Consider the following 16,065-nt stretch of genomic DNA (forward strand, 5'->3'; position numbering starts at 1 on the left):
GGCACAATTGTGTGTCATTACTCCAGTGAGCTGCTCAAAACTCAATCTCGGGCAGGTGCTTTGGCAGCATTAGTAACAAGCCCAGGAAAATAGTCAACAGGAAAATAATCCCATCCATTGAACCAAATTGGGGAGCACGCATTCTGCCAAGCAAGCAAAAGGATGCACGTTTATAGGACACTTGGAGATGAATGGTGCTCCAGACACACAGAAGTTCAAGTTATTTTTAACCCTATAGCTCAGGCTTCCAGGCATATGGGATTTGGAATATTGGGTTTTTGGTTTTTGGTTTTTTTTTTGGTTGTTGTTATTACTCTCATTGTTTTTCCTGTTCTGTTTTGCCATATCCCTAGTCAAAAGCAATTTTGGAAATTTCAGGGGGAAAAAGATAGGAAGGGAGAGAAATAGGAAGAGGGGAGGGGAGGAGGGCAAGAGAGAAGAAGAAAAGGAAAGATGAATTAAGTCAGTAGAAATCTATTCAGACAGAAATAAGTCATCTGGGAGATCATAGTAAGAACAAAGCAGAGCTCAGAATGCTTAGAAAGGGAGCAAAAAAACCCAGAGTCTGACCAAAATTAAGCCTTGTTAGAATTGTATTCCATAGATTTTATGCCTAGGTTTTCAGAATATATTAATATCTAAGACTAATGATATTAACTATTTACTATATTCAGAACCAAAGAGAAGTATAACATAAAATACAGATTAATTTCACCATAAAAAGCAATCCAGAGATTATATCAGTTAAATACAAACAAAGCATGTTGAATGCAGTTTCACTACAAAATGAGACAGTTCCCTACTCCTGAATATCTTCCAATTGTCAATGAAGAAATTCTGCCCATTTGGCAAAGTCCACTTGGTCCTCATCAGGGATGAGACATCCTGTAGAGCACATTTTCTACATAACATTTATTTACTTTAATCATTTCTAATCTTTGATCATCATGCTAAGCCCCTGCTTCATTTTCAGCCTTCACAGAACATGACTTAACCTTCTCTTCTTCTCCAGGACCCCATCATAAACATGCAATTTATACCACACTGTATCCCAGATGCAAGTCAGCACCTATTGATGGACATCTGCCACTAAAGCAAATAGCCCCAGAAATTCTGTTGCTCCAGTCCTGGGCCTGCTTCCTCTAGCTTGCCATCTCCTTCCCCAGCAGGATATAAGCTGACAGTTCTGAAGCTCTCAGTATGCCTGTGAGGCCTTTAACCATCCATGGCACATGCAATATCTTTCTTAGCTTCCATTCCATGTGTCTAAATGCCTAGCATATATTTTCACCTCAGGAAGTCCTACGACATCAAACTCACCTCCTCTGCCCTTGTAAAAACCCCTTTCTGGGCTCCCCTATCTTTATTAATGCTCTTACTATTTTTCTTGTCCATCAGGATTACCCTTCCTTCTATATCCAAATATTTGCTAAATGGGGGTGATACAAGTTTGGGGTATTAAGAAAATATAAATCACTTGAAGTGGCATATTTGAAGAAAGTGCTAATAGGATACATAATAGGATATTACAGGAGTGATCCCCCAAACTGTTGAGCTATGAGCTAAATCAGTTTGACCCACAGAGTATTTTAAGAATTTAAATATTTTTTGGGGGGAGACATTTAAAGTCAGAATATTTTGCATGGAAATCCGTATTTCCAACTTTTCCTTTAAAAGGAGCATCAGAAGATCTGGCCCCCTACACTCCTGCATGCAGTATTCAGCTAGAACACACATCTCAGTTCACCCCCCACCCCCGCCTCTCCCTGTTGTCTCCTTGACCCTGAGCTAAGTGCCAAGCTCCATTTATCATCATGCTTGCACTGTTATTTTTCTTACAGCTGAGACAGGAAAGTGAAAAATTTTTGCTCCCATGCTTTTACTCCAAGTGGAAAATGAAGAGGGTCACTGGCTTTGAGAAAGAACTTTCTTACATCAAGCCCAGTGCATTCATCTCCCTATCTCTGCACAAGGCCACATGATAACTTTCATGGGTGCTACACACTTTTGCCTTCATGGGCCCCTTTATCCATAAAATTATTTAAAATTCTGTTAGGTGACCACATTGATATAAGGGCAGACATGTCAATATTGCATGTTAAAATGCTCCCTTTGACCAACGTTATTCTTTTTTTTTTCTTTGGATTTCAAAGGAATTCAAACATCTTCTTGCTGTGGGTTCTAGGTACTGTGGCTACTGGGCTTCATGGATAAGTCAACCCTGACCCTCAGGTATTTGAGGTTTCTGGGAGATTTTTTCCATCCCCAATTCACCTGTATGTTGATCGGATGCACAGTCCGTTACTGCAGGTGAATTCATCTCCAGAGCAAGATCTCCTGGTGCAGTTCTGATGCTCATCAAAGGCATCAGCACAATCCGCATCACCATCACAGACCCAGGACTGGGGAATGCATTTCCTGGCTGGAGGTCTGCTATTTACACAGAAAAACTCGGAACTTGAGCAGTTTTGAGCCTCTGAAACCAAAGCACACAAGAATCAGATGATAGTCTTTACAAATAGTCCGTTCTCTTGCTTATGGTACTGAACACTCTGATGGATGAAAGAAAATGGGAGGAAAGCAGGAAGACAAATCACCTGGCTACAATAATAATAGATCATGACATAAGTACCTCCAAAAGTCCTGTTTTAATTGCTTTAGACTCTGGATTTTTCAAAAGAAATCAACATAATAAAACACCTCACCCAGTTTTCCCTAAAATTAACAGAAGATCATATTTTTCCCCTTAGGCTTCAAAAATTCTCTTCCATTGTATTAATTGGATACCAAATGCCTTAACATTTTGATAACATTTTTTAGATTACAAGAAGTATCATAAATACAAAGTGAGATAGGTTTTTTGTTTTGTTTTGTTGTTTTTTGTTTTGTTTTTGTTATTGGTACTGGGGATTAAACCCAGTGGTGCTCTACTACTGAATTACATCCCCAGCCCTTTTTGTTTTTTGAGATAAGGTCTCACTAAGTTGCTGTCCATCCTCTTGCAACAGCCTCCCAAGGACCTGGTTAGTGAGATAGGTATTTTTATGACAATTTTACAGATGAGAAAATTTAAGCTTAACATGGCTAACTAGATGGCTCAAAATCTGAGAACTAGGAAAAAGAGCTAGTGCTTCAAACTCAGGTCTTTTTTCTCCAAAGGTAGTGCATCTCCAACTACATTATAGCAGCTACCCCAAGTAGAATGAGGGTGAACAGGAGAAATATGTGTCAATAAGAGCTGTCAGAAACCATGACACTGGGAAGAAAGAGATGTAGACACAGAATTGTTAGTGTCTGCAGAATAAAAGAATGTTACCCAAACCCATTGTTGATTCATGAGGCAAAAGAAGAAAGGGGTAAAGTGTTTGCTACAGTCCATGTACCCACCTCAAAGAGAGAGAGCATTTGAGGAGCTGTGGACTACCCCCAGAGTCATTATGTATAGGGCTAATGTCAAATACAAGAATCAGGAAGCCACTGCTCTTATTAACACCCTGCTAAGACACCTCAGATAAGAACTTCCAGCTCTGTTAACAAAAGAAAATGGTGTTATGCAACCCACTGAAAACAAATAATTGCAATATTCTATGAGTGTGCAGTCAATTAAGCAGGAATGTGCCTGACAATCAGACCTTCCAAACCCAGAAGAATGACTGTACCAGTCCCTCGAATGCCACTCTGCAGAAGATGTGACTGGCCTCACTCACCACATTGGTGTCTCTCATCTTCATCACTCATGTCCCCACAGTCATTGTCACCATCACAAATCCATTCTTTTGGGATGCACCTGCCACCATCACATTTGAACTCTTGACTTGAGCACGTTCGCTCATGGTGTGCTAAAAAGAGTTAAGAAGTAGTCTCAGTGAAAACAGTGGCTACTGTACACACCTAACAATTATTATATCTTGTGCAGATCCTCAAAATACTATGTGCCCTTTGTTTTCTGTGTAAGGGGAAAGAAACCTGACAAAGAGTTCTGGATAACACTCTGTAACCACCAGCATTAGAACTAACAATCTGCATTTAAATGTAAAACTATGCTAGTGGTGCTAAGAAAATATCCCCTAAATAAAAAGTTTTATATGTGATAGTATTTATATACATATGTGATAGTATTTACCATAACAATATTAATAATAGGAAAAAAGTAAACTCAATTCTTAATAATAGAGGCAGTTAACTCTATGATAACATAACCACTCAATGGAATATTATATGTCATAAAAAGGGAGTATAAAACAATACAACAAGGGTGAGTAAACTTTATCTCAACCAAACAGTAAATATTATAGGCTTGCAGGCTACATAGTCTCGGCCACACTTACTTGACATTGACATTGTGCAGGAAGCAACCATGGGCAATATGTGACTGCAGTCTAATAAAACTGTCTATAAACATGAACAACTGGCCCACAGTCAGAGTTTGATCACTTATATAGCAATATGATTTATCAACAGATTATAAAAGCAGTCTCCAAATGCAAACAAGGTACAATGGCTTCCAGGAATACAACAAGAGGGTCCCTCAAAGTTCATAGGAAGCTCAGGCAGCTGGGGAACTTCACCCCAGAAGCTTCACTGACACAAAACAGAGTTTGTGTGCCTACGGTGTGCTCCTTCTGTATGTGTGTGTGTGTGTGTGTGTGTGTGAAGAGTCCAATCATTTTTGCCTCTTCCCAGTCTTATGAGCCAGAACTCAGCCAAATTCAGAAGTTCCAACTGAGAGTCAACTACAAGCAGGCACTGTATTAGGAGCCTAATCTCATTTCATCAGCAGCAACCAGCGACTTCCATATTCTGGTCAGCAACTTACACAGGTCTTTAATGAACATCTGCAGAACTGTTGTGGCATCCCAGCTGGGAGCAGGAGCAGGGAGACCTAGTGTCCTGCAACATGACTCTACTCTGCATGTGAAGTGGTTGAAAGAGACCAGAGTTCTCTAGCTGCACCTTCTGCTTTCAAGCGCGATCACTCTCTTACCACAAGAGGCAGGTTCATCGGAGCCATCGAGGCAATCAATCTCTTCATCACAGTGCCAGTGTGATGGAATACAGCGCGGGGGAGTTGTGCACTGGAACTCACTACTGGTGCACGTGTGAGTGGCTGGGGGAGGGAAAGAAGATGACAGGTGTGAGCAGGCACAGCATGGGCCCATCAGCCTTAGCAATCTGCCTATACCTCTAAACTGCATAACAGCTGCTGAGAAACAGAGGCTGGGACCTGAGAAATAATGGGCTTTTATGTGAGCTTTGCATGGGGAGGGAGGAGTACTGGAGATAAATAGAAGGCAATATGCCCCAGTTTCCCAGAATTTCCATTCCAGATTCCAGAAATCCAAAATATAAATTCTATTTGATAGAAATACCAAAGAACTGTCTTTGTGATATATAAAATAAAATAAATCATGTAAAATACACTAGTTTTATTTTTCTGCTATAGTAGAAAATCAAACAAATTCTACTGAAGAAATTAAAAGCAGTGAGATTTTATCTGAGTTCACCCCACACACATCTTAACCATGTTAGACTATGATCGAGTTAGTAAAGTTCTCATCATCTTTATTTTTATAATCCAGAACTTTTATTTGAGAAAGCAGGAGAGTCTGCCAAATGTTTAAACATTCGTTCTCTTCTCAAGTAAACTTAGGTGGCTCTGATTGGATATATTCTTGAATACACAGGTACAAACCTGAATTAAGTCTTGTCATTCTTCTCCTCTACAAGGCTCTCTTGCTTTGGCCCAAAAGGTTTGATGATTTGCCAAGGAAATATTGTTAGGGAAACAAGGTCCCTGAAAGGTCAGCAAAAACTCCAATCTGCCAAGCCCTCTCTGGTGACTGCACCCTGAATTTTGCTTCCTTAGGTTGCTCTTAATACAACTGATTCCTGTCTCAGACGATAGCCTGGCCTAGTGAAAAATTTTTATCATGCCCTGTGGTTTGCTTGGGAGAGGACCAGTGACCAGTGACTACGGGGAAGGACAATTACTAAATTCTTAGAGTATGAATGTTTACACTAACAGTCTCAAAGTGATACTACACAGCTTAAAAAAGACCTTCTGATTTGTCTTAATGAACAAAGTTGCTAAATAAAGCTTCCTGAAATTAAAATATTAAAAGGCTATAAAAATACTTTCAGTTACTAATGGCCACCACCATCATATTTTGACTAAATAGTAGGAGTTTAATATGCAAACCCTGCCTGGAGCTCTGGAAGAGCTTCAACACTGGGAAAATGGCTTTCCAATTGTAGGAGGTCTCTGGAAATATTTGGGGGCTGAGCATTCAGGCAGGGCATAGAGGGAAGGGGTTTCTCTTGCCCCTCCACCCACATCCTAGAGCAAGTGCCTTCGGCATCTGCTCACAAACTAAACTTTCAGATGATAACTGAAAAAAGTACAGATACCCAGGTTCTATCTTTGCTTCAGCTCAAAATATGCACCTCCAGAATCAGGAAATGAAGCGATTTTTATCATACTCACTGCAATAAGTAGGGTTTTCATCGCTCATATCTCCACAGTCATTGTCGCCATCACACAAGTACATTCGAGGAATACAAATGTTTGTACTCTGACATTTTGTGTATCCAGACTGGCAAGTGCGATCAGCTTGAAAAGGACAACCAGATAAACATTTGGAACATATCCACCAAATATACAGTATCAACACTGTCTATGCCAGCAGACCTACTACAGACTTCAAACCACAGGAGGGGGATTTGAGAAGCCCAGTCCCTGACATTGATGTTACCTACAGATTATCTAGTGAAGAGATACTGCCAGCTGATGCTAAACAGGGAACCAAATAGAGAGCTGAGGAGAGAAGGAGAGGTAGATTGCCATTTAAATTCAATTCTTTATTTAATGAATTTAATGATATCAACAAAAGGCTCAACTCAACTAAACCATGGCATATCCACACATCTATAGCTATAAAAATAATGCTCTATAAGTGGATACACAATGGCAGTATGATCTCCAGGATATATTGTTAACAGTAATAGAAGATTACCTTTTGGGGGAGGGGGAGAAGAAAAAGATAATTATACAGCTTGAGTGTTCCTTTTCAGAAATGCTTGGGACAACAAGTCTTTCAAATTTTGACATTTCTGGATTTTGGAATATTTGCATATGTATAATGAGATATCTTAGGGATAGAACCCAAAGTCTAAACACTAAATTCATTCATGTTTTCATACAGATAGCCTGAGGCACTTTCATGTAATTCATGATGTGAAATTTTCTAACTGTGGTTCATGTCAGCAATTAAAAAGTTTTATGTTTTGGATTGGGGTTGATCAGCATGTGTCCGGGTATATGTGTGTGTGTGTGTGTGTGTGTGTGTGTGTGTGTGTGTGTAGTGAGCAAAAGAGAGAGAGATGTTTCTATTAAAAGCAATAATTATTATGAAAAATAAACTAAAGAAAATCATCACCCCGTGGGAAGATTGAGATAGATAGAGATGACAAAACTTCCGTAAATGCACCTTGTCATAGTTTTAACTTCAGAGCCACGTACATTATTTTGTACAAATAAAACAATGTAATCAAAGTGAAAAAAGAAAATCGATTCTTAAAATTTGGCAAAAATACAAAGGAGGCTAACTGTAAAACAAGTTGATACTATAACCCTACAAAGAAAAAAAATTCAAATGTGTTTAAAAGCAGTATATTGCCTCTATGTCATGGGGGCATAATCTAAGAATAAGAAAGACCTTCCATATATTTATTGTTATAAAATTATTTCTGTGGTTATAAAAATCTTGAAATTATTACAGGCATTTCAAAATTATTGCAAAATAAAGGAAACAAGTAACCTATGTTAATGTCATTAAGAACCAAAATTTTAAGCATAAGAGAAAGGATGGATTTATAAATCTATTAAGTGAACAATCTATAATCATAAATTTAAATGATAAATACAAATTTAATATTTTTTTCTTAAAAAAAACTGCATTTCCTAATTCTGTCCACCGAATAAGCCTATAGACAATGAAAACCCAGTAGGAAGGGGCATTCAACACTGCAATAATTTCTAAATACCCACAAAAAAAAAAAAAGACGGATGACATTTCCTTGGATAAGAGGCTAATTGCTGGTCTGGGACAGAAAACGTACAAGACAAAACAGACTATGCTATACAAGACCAAATGGGGTCACATCAAAAACAGAGAACTAACTTGATAGAACTTCAACTGGCCTAAAATAGGATATTCAGATACCAAAAAAAAAAAAAGAATAAACGTGGACATTGTATTTAAACAAATATGTAGATATCCTTGAATTCAATAATATTAAAACATAAACTTATTGTTCACTGATCACCAACTCCTTACTCTGAAAAACAAATGGAAAGAATTAAGCAATTCACTGTGCAGATTGTAATTACCATTAAATGGTTGATAAAGAAAATTTATTTTTAAAGAACTTCAGTGAATAAATGGAGAGCAAAAATAGAATTTTACAATGTCCACTTTGGAACATAATTGATTTATGCAATGACTATTCGTGGGTGCTAAAAGCACTGGGTGAAAAGTTGATGGGAACTTGGTAAGGAAAGACTCAGGATGACACCTGGGTCCACCCATGTTATGCAGAATGGGACAAGCAAACATTCTGTGCCTCATGATTTGATATAACAAGAAATGCACAGCTCCCCAGAAGCACTCCTACCCAAAGAGTACACCCTAACACAATCAAACCTCTACTCTAAATTCCATGCACAGAAAATAAGAGGGATGAAATTAATTCAATGGACCAATTATAGGAGTAGTCAAATTAAGAATGTGGGATATTTCCCAGGAAAAAAATCTGCCAATTTTTCTTCCAAATCAGTGACAAAAAGGATGGAATTGTTGTGACATAAAAGTGATTAAAAAAATCAAAAAAATCAATGTGCAGATCTTGTCTGAATCTTAATTTTGAGCAGAATTAACAGTAACTAAAGGTGAAAAAAAATTGAATGTAGACTGGGTGGTCAAAGATATTAAGTAAGTATTGTTGCTTTTTCTAGGTTTCATAAAGGCACTGTAGTCGTTATGGTTTTGATGTGAGGTGACCTCAAAAGCTCATGTGTCAGAAATGCAAGGTTTAGAGGTTTAATGATTGGGTTGTGACAACCTTAACCCAATCAGTGAATTAATCCCCTGATAGGGATTAACTGAGTGGTAACTGAAGTCAGGTAAGGTGTGGCTAGAGGAGGTGGGTTCCCTTCTATGGACTGAGACCTCTGGAACTGAGATCCCTCAAATAAACTCTTCCTCCTCCAATTGTTCTTGTCAGATATTTTAATCACAGCAGCAAAAAACATGACTAAAACAGTAGTTGTATTTTGAAATGTCTTTATCTGTGAAATCCATGTTGCTTTAAAATTCTAGAAAAAATGGGGAGAGAGGTGAAACAAGGTATGTATGGCTGATAATTGTTGAAGTTGGGTGAGGGTATACTGTACTATTTTTTTTTTTTTGGTATATGTTTGAAATTTTCATAGGAATTTTTTTTTTTTTTAAAGCTTGCCTGGCATGTGCTAGGCTCTGGGTTCTATCCACCAAAAAAAAAAAAAAAAAAAAAAGACCCAAATAAATACACTAGTGTATAGAATAGCTCTTATCTACAAAGCCACAAAACTGGTTTATCACAGCCAAACTAAAAATATCACACTAGAACCTACATTCTGGATCTTTTGTCTTCCTAAGATGCTAAGGTACAGTTCAAAAATCAATTCACTACAAAGCTATTTCCCAGAAAAACTAAAGAGTAAAACTAATTTAGTCAACATGGTATAATATAGTTTTTTTGCACAACAAACATTAACCACAATACACTTAGGCAATAAATTTTGCAAAGATTTTTTAAAAACAACAAAAAAAATTATTAAGAGGATCTGTAATCTAGCAGATTTGTAAACCAAGGACAAAATATTCAAGATTAAAATATTCAACAATTGCATGAACTCACCAATTTAAGTGAATAAAAAGGAGGTAGAGTTGTGTTTTATAGAATTTAGTGCACTGTATCAAAAGGAAACTGTGTTTCAGAAAGCCTTTGTTTTTATGTAAAAATTTCAACTCTTGACATTCGAAAATACAGGAAGTACTAAAGTTAGACTTACGGCAATTTATCTCATCTGAAGTGCTGTTATCATGGCAGTTATTTATGCCATTGCAGACAAACTCGATGGGTATGCACCTCCCATTACCGCAGGTAAACTCCGTGGTGTTATCACATTTCCTGTACAGACACCCGGCCTCATCACTGTTGTCCCCACAGTCATTGTAGAAATCACAGCGATAGCTATATTGGACACATCGCCCGTTGTCACAGGTGAAAGCCGTAGGCAGACAGGTGTGAAATGCTGGGTGGGGAGGGGACATCAAAAGAAAACCTCTAGATAAAAGCATCCTTCTAGTTTCTAAAACACTACAATAAAATAAAATGAACTCTGAGTTTACCTTCCCAGGCAAATATGGCTGCAAATCGGACTGCATGCCAAGCGAGATAACACTTTAAGCAAAAATAATGTTGTATGCCTTTTTTAAACAAAGTATTGCAAGAAAAAAAAATCAAAATCACTCCAATTCTCAATTTAAAAGTTTATGTCAGTCACAGGAAAGCATTTAAACACAGTTTATTTGGGGAAAACAAAAACTCCTAGCCCTTACATGATCTGTTAGGGAAAGTTTCCAACCTTCAACCTCCCTGATAAATTTTCATGGTCTTCCTCATTCCATTCACATGACAGCTGAGGACTGGGAGTGACTTCAATACAAGTATTGCATTAATAAACTTTGGGCTATGATAATTAATAAAATAACAATCACATATTAGATTTCTCAGTCTTGGGATCTTATCACACCCTATGCTAAGTGTTTTTATTATGGCTCTCTTGCTCCTCACAAGAACCCTAGTGATCATTCTATTTTACAGACGAGCTGTCTGAAGCAAATAACTCTCCCAGGGCTATATAGATTATAAACCACATGGCCAGGATTTTAATCCAGTGATTTTGCTTATAACCATTCCAGAGGTAATTTAACCAAAGTACAGTCTGGGTTATCCGAATAAACGTTTTTCAGCTCTGACAGAATTCTTAGGCACTAATTTCAACCTCATTCACACACAACAGGATTCTGCACCAAGCCCTATCGTAAAGATGTCTTCAGCGCCCACGAAAAGCATGGAGAGTCCAACTCACCACAGACGTTTTCCAGCTCATCACTGCCATCGCCACAGTCATCCTCATTATCACATTTCCACTGCTCTGAGATGCAGTGCCCAGTGAAGCAGGTGAAATAGGATGCATTACACCGGGCCCCAGTGTCCACAATACAGTGTTTATTATTATTGGCCAGATACCATTGACCCTCATGTGGACACTGGCACTCAGCTCCATTTGGACCTGGGAACAAGAGAAACCACAAGATTAGTGCAGCAAACATTCAGAGTCTCCTCCAGAGTAGCTTTTGCAATAGCTTCTACATGAAACACTTACCCATTAGCCTTTCAACCATATTCTGAGTCACTCTTCCATTAAGAATGACAACCACCGATTTCTAATAAATGTGCTAATTTACTGTAATCTTCAGACAACTACCTAGCATCTGCAAGAGCAATGATTCTCTTTTCTCGGTAGAATTTACAAAGTAACAGTACCAGAAAGCACATATTCCTTCAAATTTTTCTTCACGAAATACTATGAAACACATATCTCACCCTAAAATATCATCAGAAATACTTCAAACCACAAACAATACTTCCTAAGCAGAAAATTAAATCTTTTTATGAGGAACATAAGCTCATGGACGGAATTTTCTATGCAAGTCATGAAGTGGGATGGCCAAAGCCCTCATCTTATTTTCTACCTTTACCAAGTTTGTATTTAAGACACCTTCATAAGATGGCTCCGTGTGGAATAGAAAAGAAACCTAGCAAAGACTTTCCCTCAAAATATAACCCCATCTATTTCATAAGTTACCTTGAAATCAAGGATATTTGGGCTTTTTCTCTTCTTGTTAAGATGAACATTTCTTCCACCTCCCTTGCCAGGTGTTTTTACTATGATTATTCTATAGGTTTTCACCTTCAAGGGGCAACACCTTACCTGGCACACAGATGTGGCTGCAGCCTCCATTAAACTGATCACAAGGATTGCTACACTGCTGTTGTTCATTTTTCCTAACAGTGCAAATACCCTTAGGCTGAACAGGCAAACTTGGAGTCATGGCCATCAGATCTGACCCATCATATTTGTTAGCTCGGTAAATTCTTCTTGTGTAGAAGTCTGTCCAGTAAATATACTGGCCATAGAGAGTCAAGCCAAAAGAATGAAAGGCTGTGCTGACAATGACTTCCCGGGCCATGCCAGTGAGAGTGCTGCGCTCAATCTTCTGCCTGAAGTGGAGGGGGGGAAAAAAAGAACAAGAAATTGCTGAAATCTGGGAAGAATAATGATTAGGCCCACGCATTCATTTATACACACCCCAACTGTCTTTTCAATCGAGGTATATGGCAGCTGGAAATGTTTCTTTTGATGATGGGAGGTCTTAACAAACAATTACCTACCCATATTATTGACTTCCAGAAATGAATATAACCTACAAGAGACCCTACAAAAGGAACCAAGCTGTCATTAAAAACAAGAGAGCAGGGGCTGGGGTTGTGGCTCAGTGGTAGAGCACTTGCCTAGCATGCGTGAGGCCCTAGGTTCGATCCTCAGCACCACATATCAATTAATTAATTAATTAGTTAATTAAAGGTATTGTGTCCAACTACAACTAAAAAAATGAAAATTAAAAAAAAGAGAGCAATATGAAAAGATACATGTCATGCATGGTACTTGGTGTGGAGTGCCCTGTAAAGGCCCCCAAAATGTTCACTCTTTGTCCTGTCCACTCCCTTGGTGACTTTTTCAACTTGACATTTTTTGAGTACTTTGAGATATTTATCTAAAATGATCCAAAATCAGACACACAAAACTGCTCAAATATAAAATGAGCAGTTTTGTTTTGTTTTGTTTTGATGAGAAAATGAAGACAAGATCTGGATATTGAATTCTGGGCACCACAAGACCAAACTTGTGAGGAAATATGTTCCTTGTGAGGAAATGTGTTTACCAATTACAAAAACCATGCATATTCCATTAGGATGACTGGAATGTGAGACGTTTTGGGGTCACTTGGAGAAACTACATGCAACATTAGACATGACAAAATTTATAAGGAAAACATTATGAAATTTGCTGAGAAGAAGCATACCAAAGGAAAAGGATTATTTGAGAAGAGGGCCAAAAGTCGAAGACTAAAGAGGATCATGTTTTAAAAGACACTGAATGATAAAGCCCAGGAAAAATTTTAATATCACTATATATTTAAAAGTCATTCATGCCAGGCACGTTGGCACATCCCTGTAATACCAGCAGCTGAGGAGGCTGAGGCAGGAGGACTGCAATTCAAAGCTAGCCTCAACAACTTAACAGGGCCCTAACAACTCAGTGAGACCCTGTCTCAAAATAAAAAACAAAAAGGGCCGAGGATGTGGGTCAGTGGTTAAGTACCCCTAGGTTCAATTCCCAGTACCAAATACATATATATTTTTTTCTGAGAGTTACCTAGAATCTTTTGATCATAAATTGAGTAGTTACATTTGCAATTATAGTTGAAATTGCACATACAATTTAGTGATACATCTTTAGATATCTTTTAGCTCATAATTATTCAATCTCACAATAAAGTTAAATTTTCACAGATAGAACATACTCAAGCTAGAATATCATATAGTTCCAAAAACTGTGATTCTATGTTTTGGAAATAACTTTCTGGCAAATTATATTTCATCACATTAAGCAAATCTCTCTGCTTTGGAAGTAGGAGGAAGAACTCCTCTTCTTAACCCCACATGAACTACCAGAGACACATACAGACTAGCATCCGCCCAATACAGAAGGTCTGTCTCATAGTCCAGAGTGAGTCCATTGGGCCAAACCAGACTGGTGTTCACAATGGGGACCCGGAAGTTTCCTGCAAGTGTGGCTCTCTCGATTTTGGCATTAGTGCCCCAGTCAGTCCAATACATGTACCTAGTCATCCAAAAGAAGAAGTCATAATTAGTTCCACAAGAAACCTCAGAGTCCTTTTCACTTAAAAAAGTAGTAGCAATCTTTAATTACAAATTGTCATTAATATGGGTCTCAGGTAGGGAACCTACTCCATTCCTAGCCACATGATTTACCCAAAAGGGATTTACTGAGCATTGATTTCCTAGGATGCTGCCAACTTTCCTCCCACAGGAATGAAGCTCAAAACTCCCCTTCCCAGGTAAAAAACCACTTAACACTCATTTACCCTTCTATGCACAGTCACAGAGTTATGAACCCTTAAGATACTGGCTCTCTATGAACATAAAATAATTTCTGGCCCCACTTCCTCCAGAAACAAGCAAACAAAAATACAACAAAAGACGGGGACATACATACCCTCTGCAAGGATCTAACACAATGGCTCTTGGTTTTGAAACGCGGGCTATCACGGTACGCTGAGATCCATCTTCAGCCATGGAACTAATGGTCTGGTTGTGGTAGTCACTGTAGTAAATTCTTCTATTGATCCAATCAAAGGCAATGCCATCAGCAATCCCTACATCTGGACACACACCAGCAGGGAGACACAAACACACATGAAGACATCAGAATCATAGTGCACTCTAAGAACACTCGGGCCAGGTGCAGTGGTGCACACCTATAATCTCAGTTACTCCAGAGACTGAGACAGGAAGATCACAAGCTCAAGGCCAGCCTGGGAAACTTAACAAGGCCCTGTCTGGGGCTGTAGCTTAATAGCTTGTCTCACATGCATGAGGCCCTGGGTTTGAACCCCAGCACCACCACCAAAAAAGAAGAAGAAGAAGAAGGAGGAGGAGGAGGAGGAGGAGGAGGAGGAGGAGGAGGAGGAGAAGAAGAAGAAGAAGAAGAAGAAGAAGAAGAAGAAGAAGAAGAAGAAGAAGAAGAAGAAGAAGAAGAAAATTATTCATGCATGTTGACCCTGTTTTATCTACACCTGAGATAAACTCCAGTTAGAGTGCACTTACCCGAAGCAACGACAGTTGGAGTATGGATCCCAGAATACAGGCTGACATAGGAAATCTGTCCACGTTCAGAATCTACATTTTGTGTGAAGTAGATTCTATTATTTATGCTGTCATAGTCCACAGCAATGGCATTTTTTTCCACATTTATGCTTTGGAAAGGTGGACTATGGTCTTCAGGGTCAAAGTGTAAACTTCTCAAAGAATTATCCAAGGCAAAGATGAGGAAGTTTTCTGTTGAAATGGCACAGCTCTTGCCATCATGTTCCAAGGTCCCAAAGGCACAGCCACATTTTGGAGTATGCAAATCAGGTATAGCAAAGCAGAAATGAGAGCACCCACCATTATTTTCCAAGCAAGGGTTGTTGTTGACCTCTGCTGGTGTCCGGGGCTGGACACGTTCATCAAAGATGGTCACATCTCTCAGCCAGTTGATATCATCTCTTATTACTGTGACTGACTCATTGTTCTCTGGTTCCTTGCTGGCTTGGAAGATTTTTTTCAAATTCCTATCTACCCATATGATAGAATTTCCAAAAACAGTGATGCCATAAGGAGTTGGGTATCGATTGCCATAACGAACCACTTCAGATTCCCCTCCGTGAAGAGGGATCCTTGCAATTATGTCTAAGGAATCATCAACCCAATAAATAAAGCCATTGCTGTGGTCCACTGCCAAGCCCCGTGGTGTGACAATGCCCTCTGAGACAAGTACAGTTCGATTGGTACAGTCAAGAAAAGAGCGTTCAATCTTCGGTTTCTGCCCATAGTCGGCCCAGAAGAGATATCTGTTCTTGGGGTCTACGACAATGTGCCTAGGCATATCTACTGTGGTTTTCAGGAGAACACGGCGGTAGGTGGTATTGATCCGCAGCACTTCTATCAGTGTTTCAAACGCAAAGGCATTGGTGAAGTAAAGATTTCCTAAAGGAAAATAGGAGAGGATGCTGATGAATGGAAAACCAAGAAGAGAAAAGGAAGGGAAGA

The 16,065-nt window shown here is 38.8% G+C and overlaps 1 protein-coding gene across 1 annotated transcript in view; it reads right to left on the reverse strand.

Moving 5' to 3' along the window:
• Lrp2 (LDL receptor related protein 2) overlaps window positions 1-16,065 on the reverse strand; it is a 190,914-nt gene that overhangs the window by 55,984 nt on the left and 118,865 nt on the right. The window contains exons 41-50 of the mRNA XM_077794842.1: window positions 15,082-16,002; window positions 14,471-14,636; window positions 13,916-14,074; window positions 12,101-12,390; window positions 11,195-11,398; window positions 10,112-10,354; window positions 6,485-6,610; window positions 4,985-5,107; window positions 3,708-3,839; window positions 2,275-2,476 (exon numbers count right to left, since the gene is read on the reverse strand). Of these exons, the coding sequence (XP_077650968.1) occupies window positions 2,275-2,476; window positions 3,708-3,839; window positions 4,985-5,107; window positions 6,485-6,610; window positions 10,112-10,354; window positions 11,195-11,398; window positions 12,101-12,390; window positions 13,916-14,074; window positions 14,471-14,636; window positions 15,082-16,002 (2,566 nt within the window). The remainder of the gene's footprint in view (window positions 1-2,274; window positions 2,477-3,707; window positions 3,840-4,984; window positions 5,108-6,484; window positions 6,611-10,111; window positions 10,355-11,194; window positions 11,399-12,100; window positions 12,391-13,915; window positions 14,075-14,470; window positions 14,637-15,081; window positions 16,003-16,065) is intronic.

The sequence above is a fragment of the Urocitellus parryii genome, chromosome 1 (assembly GCF_045843805.1).
Source record: "Urocitellus parryii isolate mUroPar1 chromosome 1, mUroPar1.hap1, whole genome shotgun sequence".
Taxonomy (NCBI): domain Eukaryota; kingdom Metazoa; phylum Chordata; class Mammalia; order Rodentia; family Sciuridae; genus Urocitellus; species Urocitellus parryii.